This window comes from Halyomorpha halys, unplaced genomic scaffold, assembly GCF_000696795.3.
Source record: "Halyomorpha halys isolate HHAL.00 unplaced genomic scaffold, Hhal_1.1 Scaffold1286.1, whole genome shotgun sequence".
Taxonomy (NCBI): Eukaryota; Metazoa; Arthropoda; class Insecta; order Hemiptera; family Pentatomidae; genus Halyomorpha; species Halyomorpha halys.
In genome coordinates, this window is record NW_027113895.1 from 110405 (window position 1) to 122593 (window position 12189).

At 30.9% G+C, this 12189-nt stretch overlaps 1 protein-coding gene across 1 annotated transcript in view; it reads right to left on the reverse strand.

Moving 5' to 3' along the window:
• LOC106689148 (dynein axonemal heavy chain 3) overlaps positions 1 to 12189 on the reverse strand; it is a 144295-nt gene that overhangs the window by 85429 nt on the left and 46677 nt on the right. Inside the window, exons 16-18 of the mRNA XM_067051158.1 lie at positions 5425 to 5585; positions 3320 to 3595; positions 1023 to 1149 (exon numbers count right to left, since the gene is read on the reverse strand). Coding sequence (XP_066907259.1) covers positions 1023 to 1149; positions 3320 to 3595; positions 5425 to 5585 — 564 coding nt within the window. The remainder of the gene's footprint in view (positions 1 to 1022; positions 1150 to 3319; positions 3596 to 5424; positions 5586 to 12189) is intronic.

Genomic DNA, 12189 nt, shown 5'->3' on the forward strand with positions numbered 1-12189 from the left:
TTTTATTTTTAATAATTTATTATGAAGAAATGTTTCTCCATTATATGGTATAGGAGAAAAAAAAATCTTGTTAGACTTCACTAATTGAATAAAATTTATAGACTAAATTATGCCTGTAAAATAAGAATCACCCTTAATAGTGGTTCTCCTTATTATATAGTTGTGCAATAAGTAAAAAGAAAACTAAAATTTAAAAGAAAAGAAAAAAAGTTGTTCAAATAAATTGAAAACTATTCACTCCAGAAAAAAATCTAAATAAGACATGTATTAGCGAAGATGGAAGTTCATTTCATCTCTATTTTAACATGAATAAGAACAGTTACTGCTCACTCCTTGACTTCCTGATCACTGAATCTGAAAAATGACACTGCTTATAAAGCTGAAATTATTAAAATTTGTTCTTGTGCTGTAGATGTGCAATGAGGCTGGCTTCAACAATGGTCAGGTTCATTGTAAATAACTAGATTTAGTTCATCTTTTGCAACAAGAGATTTAACAGAATATATTATCCATAAACACTTGGAGTATACTTTCACAAGATATTTAAAAGTCTTTATGTGTTTCACAATATGGTAGGAAAAATAAAGATCATAGATCTCCTCAATTACCCTAGCCGAACAAAGGAAAAAACTAGCCAGGCCTCAAGCAAAACAGGAAAGACGAGGTGACATTAGATCAAACACACGATCACCACAAACCAAGTTAACCCATAAGAGGAGAGATTAAGATTAATTTAACTTAATTTCATTATTTTGAATTCAGTGTTTTGAAAATGGTTAATAAAATATTAAAATAATAAATATTAAAATATTAAGCCATGAATACATAAAAATGTATTGGTAGATATTATATTACAGGCAAAATCAGAGCACATATGTTCTTCAGTGATACTAAGATGACAAGAATCCAATTTATGCCAAGGTTCACATAAAACTTTGTGATAAACAATGGCGATTACAATATTGAATATTTACAGGGATATAACAAAATTAAATTTATATTATGAAATATTATAATCTTACCAGTCATGATGCTCCCCAAACCCCATAATATACAAAATAATAAAAGACATACAAGCACTTGAGTGCTTATTCCTAATTTACTCCCTTCTCCTTGATCAATCATACAAGTGTACAGCCGAGTGAAACTCTGAAATTAAAATATTAACAAATTTTTATAAAGTAATAATATATTCTATTCTTACCAGTATATTTAACAAAACATATGAGGGTCTTTGTTCAAAACTATTGAAATCTATATCCCAATAAAAATTAGACAACCTTGTTCATGTATTCCAAAGATTTCTAGCCCCTAACATAAATAGGTACCATTACTTTTATGGACACTTAAATATCTATCACCAAAAAAAGAAACTAAATTTTTTAATTTTTCTTATAAGTAATATATTCGCTGAATATTATTCTGAAGTATACAATAATGCCTCTCCTATCAATGTTTTTCAGCATTTAGACTTTTCCACCACAGTGGTTGTTATCTTGTTCTGTTCTCAGCCCTGAAGAAGGCTAGAAACTCTAGCCGAAACATTGGCACAATTAACTAGGTTACACCAACTTATTTGTGTTTCACTTTGACAGCACCCCCAACCATCTTCTCCTCGTACGTCATCCACGGTCAACTATCTCTCATAAGTATAACTTTGTCATGTAATTAACGGCTAGCTTTTGTCTTCTGAACAACAGAGGTGGTAGACCGGCTTCGATACACAGACTAAGGGTTGGGCTTGTCCTAAAGGCTCCTGTAGGCCATTCCTGTGTGGTGTACAGAGTCTAGCTTAGCTAAAACATTTATATAAGCAGAGCCGTAAACAAAGCTGCCATAAGCTATCTTGGAAGAGATTAGAGCTTGATACACTTTAAGCATTGCGTTCCTGTCCGCTCCCCAGTTCGTTTCGCTAAGTATCCTTAATATTTTAAGTTTCCCAACGCATCTTTCTTTCAATAATTTAATATGATGTTCCCAAGAATCACTATAGATTGATTCCAGTCCATAGAATAATATCCAGTGGTCCAGATATACTGTTGTTATTTTGTTTTCTCTCTCCCTCACTACTAAAAATTGCTGACACAGTAATTATAACATTTGTTCGATTAATTTAAATTTATTATCTTTATCGACAAATAATCATGTGTTAAGAATTAATATGGTTTAATAAACAGGTCACTGTGAAATGTATTTTTTTTTTTAAATCTCTCTTTCCCTTACTTCTCTCCTATTCACTTCTCTTTCCCCATCCATTTCATAAAAACTCAGGAAAAGAAATTCAAAGTAGATTTAATAAAAAATAAACAATAAAACAATAGCATAAGTGTTTGAATTTAGAGAAGGACGCAGATATTTACCTGCGAGGGAACCCCTCAAAATTAATTTATATGTATAGTACTATTCCGGCATGACTCAAGTAGTGAAATTATTTCAAAACAAAAACTTCAAAAATACTTTGTCTATTTTTTTTTGCAGTAAATTATATTTTTACTATCTACTTTGTTGTTATTTTACTACTTTTTGGTTCTGGTCAGTTTACAATGAATAATGTTAGGCTTCTGATTTGATGAAATTTTATTTGAAAACCTTTAAAATTTTCTGTTCTTGTTTAATTTTAATAAATAGAATTAAATATGAGTAACATATACTGACAGTAAATATAGTTATAACTAAATGGACCATCCCAGTAACTTTGCCCTTGGCCTCAGGGCAAGGGGTGAATCAGTGAACTTATTATAAGAAGACGAGTTAAAATAGCTTTTAATTGAAATTCAAAACTGCTCAGGCCTAGACCGCTTAAGAGAACCTAGCAGGATGGCTGAGCTGGAACAGCTAATAATTAATTTACCATTTTGTAAAATCCCTATTTCATTAAGCGACAGGTTGATAAACCATGTGTTTAATAGAAAGGGACTGATGGACAAGGAAATAGAAGAAGGTTAAATAACACATTTTTAGGAGTTACAGATGGTAAGGGAAAAAACTATGACATTAAAGCTCTGCTCGATATATTATATACTTATTACCAATTACTAATGGAAAACTAGAATTATTTGACAAAAACTAATGGTACAAGATAGGCTTGTCTAGTGAAGATTTATTGAGGAGGTCAAGGAATACATCAGGTCTGTAGCACCTAGGACATAAAAATACCTGATAACGGGTTTCCATTCATAATTCCTGACATAATAAATTCAAGCAGTATTCCCAATTTATAAGGAAGTCAAGATTAAAGGACACCCCATAAATTGGTTCAATATATATTCTACAAAAGATTTAAGTTTTCAAAATTGTATAAATTTTAACTTTTACTCACATAAAACAAATGAAGTTCTGAGGTATCAGTGAATAATTTTGCTTTATGAAAAATAAACTCAAATACAGGAGGTACAATCCAATTAATAAGTTCAAAAATGAGTTCAAATTGCTCAGGAAAAATTTTGGTAGACAATATATTCCCATATGATGTTAAAAGTGGGTGCCATCCAAGCATTTTAGGTTCAAGATATATCATACCACAACGGGATACTGTAGCTGGAGAAGCTTGATCAAGATCAGCTGGTTCAAAAATAAGATTCATTTTATCAGTCATCTGTAAAAGAAACAATTTTTTTATCAATCAAGAAACAATATAAACATTATGTACAATTAAAAAGAATTTTAGCTTCAACATAGCCTCATTATTATTTTTTAAAAAAGGAACTTTATCGGTTGCCAATATTTTTTTTAAAAGAAACTTTTTTAACATTAAAATCATCAGTAATGTATAAATTTGTAGAGAAATAATGTACTGGGGACCATTACATGTGTAATGTCCATTTTCTCAAAAGGATAATTATATGTGATGAAAAGTGGATTGTATATGACAACAGACCTTAGGTCAGTGGTTAAATATTGACGAAAGATTAGGACAAACACCAAAGCCAAATTCCCACCTAAAAAATTATTGGTTTCTCTATGGTAGTTAATGACAGGAATAATTTGTTTCTCTTTTTTACCCAGGGGTGGAACCATCACATCCACTTCATGATGCAGTGATATTGACATAATGCATCAAAAACAACCTTCATTGGTTAAAATCAGAAGAGACCTATAATGTTATACGACAACACCATACCTTACGTTTCACAAGATAGTGAAGAAACTAAATGAGCTGTGTTACTAAGTCCTTCCACACCCACCTTACTCACCAGACTTATCTTCAACAGATTTCCATCTGTTCAAAAATTTGGACTGCTTCTTTAAAAGTAAATTTTTTAAAAATGATTCTTGGGTCAAAAACCCATTTTCAGATTAATTTCTTTACAAAATCCTGAATTTTTCAGTTCTGGGATTGAAAATTTGACAACACTAATGTAACAAAGTAAATATTTTGAATACGAATTTTTTTATTTCATAAAGTTGTTTTACTAAATAACCTTTCCTGTGAAAAGTGACATTTCATAAGAAACAATCCAATACTTTGTTATGTTTTTATTTATTTTCTATTGCTAAAGTTATTTTAAAACATTGACATATAAACCGCATCTGAGTACATCCTTTAGAATTTTGGAAATAATACATGTAATGACAAATAAGATTGCAAGTTAATAGTTTAGCTTTATTACTAATTCATGCCAAGAATATTTAAAAATAGGAGAAAACATTTATTTATAAAACAAATGCAATTTTTTATATTAACGAAAGCAAATTAGAATATAAACATTAATTAAATATTACATTCTAATATAAAAATCTTCACAAATGTCATAAAACACTTGGTTGTTAGTTTTTCATTTGAAGTTCACTGCTTGTTGAGATAACTTATGATGATTCTTTTTATTTATTTTTTATTTCATAACTTCATTTCAATAAGCTTTAAATATTTTAGTTTGAACGTAATTGCATTTACTTCATCATAACAAATTAAACATTTCACAGTTTATTTCTATTGTCTAAATTATCATATTTGACCTTTTGTGATTTTTTTAACTATTAAAAAACACTTGCACTAATACTTAAATTTAAACAACATTTCCTAGCCAGATTGACATTACATCTTGCCTGTGCCAGAAGCAACTGCCAAATATGTACGCCAAGTAGTTAATGTCCTATGTAAAATGCTAGCACAAGCAAAATAAGGAGTAATAAGTTAATTGAATAAAATTATAAATTATTGATAGTAATTTAAAATATTTGATAGTATTTGCTTTTGCTTGTAATGTTATGGATACCATATGTATTATTGTTAAATAATAATTTAGGCCGGTTTATTTTCCTTATACAAATACATGGATTATAAGTCTAAAAGGCATGGACATTTATAAAAAAACATAATAGAGTTCCTCTCCATTCACTCACTATCTTTATTTGTTAATTTAAATATGTACTATAGTCTATGATAATAATGTTAATTTTGACTGAATTTTTAATTAATTATACCTTTATACTTTCACCAGACATAAGGCAAAGTTTCTTATTATCGTCAAGAACAGTATTCATATTTTCAATCCATACAGCATCTACAGGGCCATCAAACAAAATCCATTTTCTGTCAGGAAGAGGACTAACAGCAAAGTCTCTGAATGTAGTCGCTAAGACACCTACAAATTAAAGATTGGTTCATTAATTTTGTTATATATCTATAATACATTAATATAAGAGTAGAGCCCAATATAAGTATGTCCAAATTCTTATTAATTCAAGCAAATGTAAAAATAAATAACTACATACTTGAATAAATATGAAGATGGTTATGTACAGAGATATGGTTGTTCAGCCAAACCATTGTTAAGTCTGTATTGAAATCATCGTACCTACAATAATACAGAATGTGAGTTGTCTTATCCAAATTTACTTCTACTCAACCAAGGATAATATGCAGATCTTCTTGAATCACCAAAGGAGTTTCTAAGAAATTCATTTTAAAGAAGTTCAAAGATCTCAAAAGTTCTAATAAATATAAAGAAACACTTGATTAGAAACAAAATTTGTGGTTCATCAGAATATTCTTCCACATTGCTAATAGAAATAAAAAAACATTCAAGCAAATACTCTTCATCTAAATGAGTGATGAATGCATTCACCTCACCAATAAGGATTGTTTATCATAATGGAGAGGGCACATGAAACTAAGGAAGGAGAAAATCTCTGCAATGAGCAAATAGAAGATACTGTAGAGAAGAGTACCCAGATTGGATATTGAGAAGATCTAGAACCACCTAATGAAGATGAGATCAATGATGCATCATAAATAACATCACTAAAAGATCATAAAGCTCATGTGAGCAATAGGTTGCATGCAGAACTGTGTAAACATGGTGGAAGTGAACTTTCCAAGACACTTAAAAATATTATCTTTACCATCTGGTTTAAGGAAACTATATCAGCCATCAGTAGAAAAACTAGTATATTCCATTCCATAAATAAGGTGATTGATTCAAGTGAATAAACTTTCATGGAATATCTTTACTCAAGCTCAAGATCTGCAGTGTCAGGGGTATTTATGACTTTTGAGGCTACTGGTAAGTAACTTGAGCTTACTATAAATGAAAATAAGATCAAATATATGGTATCACAAGAAGACTCCAGGCATTCAGAACTGAAGGTGACTTCTAGTCCAGTGCCAATCTAAGTAATGAAATGAAATGAAAATAATTTTATCCTGGGACATCTAGTCCCTTGAGATTAAGTTGACGCACGAGTTCACACATCTAGGTTCACATATCACAAATGAACACCAGGTACCTGTAGAAACATAAAGAAGAATCATAAGTGCAAAGTGATGCTACTTTGCTCTTCAACAACATCTTTCAAGCAGTCTTATATCTCAACTCACTAAGAACATAATTTATAAGACTCTGATTTGTTCTTATATATGGATCAGAAAATTGAACAACTACTAAAGCTGAGGAAAGAGGTCTCCAAATACTTGAAAGAAGTCCTAACAAGTGTATGTGAACCTGTAGGTTCAGCAGGAGTTCGGAGATAAAGAAGCGCTCAAAAAAATAAGAGTTGTTCAGAGAGGATGATGTGATTAAAGCAATAGATGAAGGAAGGTTGAAATGGACTGGTCATGTGACAAGAGCGGACCATGACATGAACCCTAAGCAGTTACTGAAAGAATAAATACATAGAACACCCAGATTGGAAGGCTGAGACTGTGTGGCTAATGACATGAGGAAGTTTGTATTCAAAACTGGATGTTGGCCACACAAAACAGGAACTCCAGATGACTGATGTTCCTTCCTAAAATTTGTATTATTATTTCCTTTTATTTATTTTACTATTAACTTTATTGCATCACTCTATATTATTAAATGTTTCACAAAACACTTCATCGAGTCCAAGGTTCCAACATCCCTAAATGGTGTTCTGTCTTTTGATAATGATTTGGACCTGTCCCTTTACGACTGCATCCACATTCTTCATAGTTAGGATCTTAATATTCACCAATATCCCCTCTAATGTCATTATGAACATTTGGTCCAACAGGAGGTTTAGTAATAATATTTGTTGAACTACTAAATCCCTTTTCTTTCTCGGTCTTTTCTTCTTCTTAGCTCTAGTACATTTCTCAATTTTAGCTTAACAATCCATATTGTTTTCACCAGCATCCTGATCAGAATCATGTGCATTTAATCTAAGGTGTTCTTCATCTCTAGCGTATAAATCTTCAATAAAGTGTTTTTTCATCTTTCGGTCAAGTTTTTCTGAGCTAATATCTTCTATTTCTTCATCAACATCAACTGCATATTCTTTGATAAACACAGATGTTTCATTTTCAATTGAATCAGAGAAAATCTTAATATTTTGACCATAATTATCTATATCTGAGACTGCATCGACTATTTCATCATCATCTGATGTTTTTTGTCTCTTGTTCTATCAGTAAAGGAACTTTGTCTTCGGAGTCTTCATCAATTTCTTCTGTGCTTCCTTCCTGGGAAAAGATGACATCATTTTCCTTTTAAAATTCTTTTAAATCTTCAGATCCTTCCTCAATCAAATACCTACTGTCATTGTTGATAGCACATAAGGCAAATTCCGTGGCCAAGGATGCTCTATGCTATCTTCTTGGTTGAGGTTTTTCTGCATTGGTCCATTTCTCCTGTGCCGTCTATTATTTTCTTTGTTAAACCAGCATTTTTTTTTTAGGTGACCTGGTTTTTACAAATATAGCAGGGTTTTAGACAAAATTTTAATCTTTTATGATAAGTATTAAAACCACCTCAAATTGACTATGTCTTTTTGTTGGAAGGCTTTAAAAAGAACAAACGACAAACTAAAATTAAAATAAACAAAATATGACTAATAATGAATACAAGTACAAATAAAAAGGCCTCTCAGATAAAAATAAAATAGTTAGATAAATTATGAAAACGAAAAGAAACTAATTTACAATTAAATATATAAAATAAATACTAGTCGACGTAGGGTTGCTCCACTCCGATAGGTCAGAGGAAGAGTGCTGCCGATAAGTGTAGGTCGCAGCTCTGGTAGCTAAATAAAACGCTGCAATGGTCCAGAGTTGGTGTAGTGATTCATCGACAGTCCAAATATCCATCAGTCGCATTAAGGTATTAGGCGAGCCGACAAAATGAACGCAGATGGGGCTGTTTACACACGTTCATGGACACTAATTATCCGGAACTCATATTAAAGTCAAAACACATAAGTGGTCTGGTTCCGAACTGTAATGATGGTTAACTCACTTAAAATGTCCAAAACTATTAAATTATAAGGGCAGACAGGGCTGCTTAGACGCTACCATGGCCACTAATTAGCCGGAACTGCTATAAAAGAAACTAAGATGGTCAGTCCGTTGTTAGGTGACGCCTTAGCAACAATCATCAGCCCCTATCAACTGTCTCTTTTACTCATTATAACACACAAATATAATTAATTACATTTTCTTTTTCAAATAACTAAATCCAATTAAATTAATATAAATAAAAATAAACGTTATTAAATTAAACACTAAGACTAACTAAATATTATTTACAAGGTAATTATATATTATGGCGTTAACAATAAGTCTTTAATGCTTGTTCATTTCTATAAAGGTTATACCATCTTTCAAATGACAAAAGCCTTACTTCACTGAATTTAATATTTCTATTTGCCAAAATAGCGATGACAACAGGATCATAATAGGGTGGTAAGCCTTCAATGATATATCTTACTAATTCCGTCTGTTAAGGATTTATCCAGTTGAGCTATCTCTTGAATAAACATTGAAACCTCATAAGATATTCATCCAATATTTCACCACTGTTTTTCCTAATTTTGGCAAGGTCAAACATTAAATCTATCACTTTTTCTTCTGTAACGCCCTTAAACCTCTCTCTTAATTTTTCCCAAACATTTTTTGCACTTTTTTCACCTCTAATCAATGACAATATATCGTCACTAACCGTTAAAATAATAGTAGGGAGTACCTGTTTGTTTTTTCTTTCCCAGATCTTTTTCTATAAGTTCTTCGTACAAGTCCTTTGCTTCTAAGTACGCTTCAATCTTCATCAAACAGATCCCATAATTTTTTGCAGCAAGCTTTTCAATGTTGAATACTGTGGCGTCCATTGTCCTTTGTGTTATGATTTCGGCGGTTAGTCCTAAATAAAATCACAAAGCTTACGTATCTGTTAATATACGTAAATTATACTCGTCACTAAACCCTTGTACAGAATAAAACGACGCTGTGCTACCAGTTTATTTAGGGAGGGTTTTATGTAGAAAGACAAAGAGGGTATGTTACCGTTCAAGGACGCCATGACTGACTGCCTCAAAAAAGGTTTCCCGTCAGAGGAGCAGTGTCACCATCTACTCTTTTATTTATAACATTTACAAACTAAATAATAATACCAATTTTCTACAACAGTTCTCCTCAAACGCCTCCTATCATTAATGTAAATTCTAACAAACCAATTAACAAAATTCAAAACCAATTAACAAAGCATGCAGAGGTCCGTACTGGTTAGCTTTAACAATGGCAATGATTACTAGGTTTTAAAAACCGGTTTTTTGGAGAAAATTATGAAATTCGAAAACCGGTTTTTTAGTAAAAAATATCGGTTTTCAATGTATGAATAACACTTAAACAAAAATTGAAAATGACAAATGTACCAGATTGATGAAAACACTGTTGCAAGCGGTTTGGTTCTTGGAATAGTATCGGTCTGATATGATTCTAAGAAACGGTGTGTTTTATCTATAGGATGAATTAATTTAGATTTTATATCAGTTTGTCTTCTGGTTTCTTTATGTACAGTTCATAAATTCAGTGTTCAGTGCCATTGATTGATATTTGATATAGATGATATTATACAAAATGTAAGTAGGTAACATATTTCAATATTATAAAAATATAAATTTTTATTTATATTTTTTATATCTTTGTAGTCCTAAATGTCAGACGTGTGGAATTATTTCAAAAATGTAGAAAAAGAAAAACCCCATTGTTGTATTTATTGGAATAAAATTCTTACTTGCAAAGGATCAAGCACAAGCAGTTTACATAATCATTTGAAAAGAGTGCACGATAAAATAACCAAGAAAAAATCATCTGATGCCGGCCCGAGTTCACAATCAAGTACACAGTCCTGTAACTCTTAACTTTGTGAAAAGGACTAGTTTAGAAGAAATTGTATCAAAGCTTGCTGCATTGGATGGACTATCTATTAATTGCAAAACAAATAGCTCGTTCATACGAGAGTCATTGAAACAACGAAATTATTGCTTACCACAAAATAATTCTAGAGTTATGAATCTTATTTATAAGTTTAATGAAACTATAAATGGATTGAATTGTATGAAGAAGAAAAGGGCAAAAATTTTCTATAACTATAGATGAATGGACTAATAAAGGAAATCGAAGATATTTAAATATTAGCGTACATCAACTTGAAAAAGATTTTAATTTAGGATTAGCTCCGATATCAAGTACTTGCGATGCTAAAACAATGTTAAAATTGGTTTCTGAGAAACTAAAATCTTTTAATCTTGATTTATCAACTGATATAGTTGCATCAACAAATGATGGTGCTGCTGTTATGAAAAAATTTGCCCACATATCACCAGCGATTAATCAACTGTGATATTCACATGCCATACACTTAGCAGTTACTGATATATTATATAATAAAAATAAAAGTCCATTGGAAACAGATTTAAATCCTACAAGTGAGGACTCAGAAAATGACGAATCTAATAATGACTTTGAAGAATTAGATTCTCTTGACATAAACAATTATAAATTACCTGTTCCTGAATTATTGGATGATTATAAAAATATTATTTGTAAAGTAAGGAAAATTTGCAAATATTTTAGAAAATCCCCTGTCAAAAATAGCATTCTTCAGAATTATGTGAAACGGAAATACGAAAAAGAATATAATTTTATTCTTGATTGTAAAACAAGATGGAATAGTTTAGAGGCCATGTTAGAAAGATTTGTACACCTAAAAGAATGTGTTGTTTCAACTCTGAATGACCTTAATGCTTCTCATATGTGGAATGAAGATGAAGAATATTACAAAGTTTTAGAACTCCTTAAAGTTTTATGTCCGATAAAATTAGCAGCCGAAACTTTAGGTAGACAAGACGCAAATTTATTAATACACGCTATAAAGGCACGGATTGAAGAAAGAAGAGATACAGTATTAGTTACACTTATCCTTTATTTACAAAATTCTCAAACTGTTTTAACGAAATCTTCTAATAAATTCCTTCTATTAGCAACGAAAAGTGACATTATTAAGTTATCCGGACAAATATTATCAAGATTACTCTACAGGGGAAGAATGTGATATTCAAAAACGTGTTGAAAGCGATATTCAAGAGCCAGACAATGTTTTATTGAAAAATGCTATGGAAGTAGCAATTAATAAATATTTAAAGGAACCGGAAGAATTGACTTCCTCTACTCAAATTATAAGAAAAGAATTTTTGGCCCTGGAAGCTACAAATAAAAGGACAAAAAATTAAGAATTATTATATCAGGCTTTAAAAACGATTAAGCTTAGTTCGGTTGCAAATGAGAGGGTATTTTCTATTTCGGGAAATTTTGTGAATAAACTAAGGACACAAATAAATAGCAAATCGATAGACGTCCTCTGTTTTCTGAAATCATATTTCACTAAGCAACAAAATACTAAGAAAATATACGGTCCTTTGCTTAATTGTCTTTAAAACTCTTTTTTTTTTTTT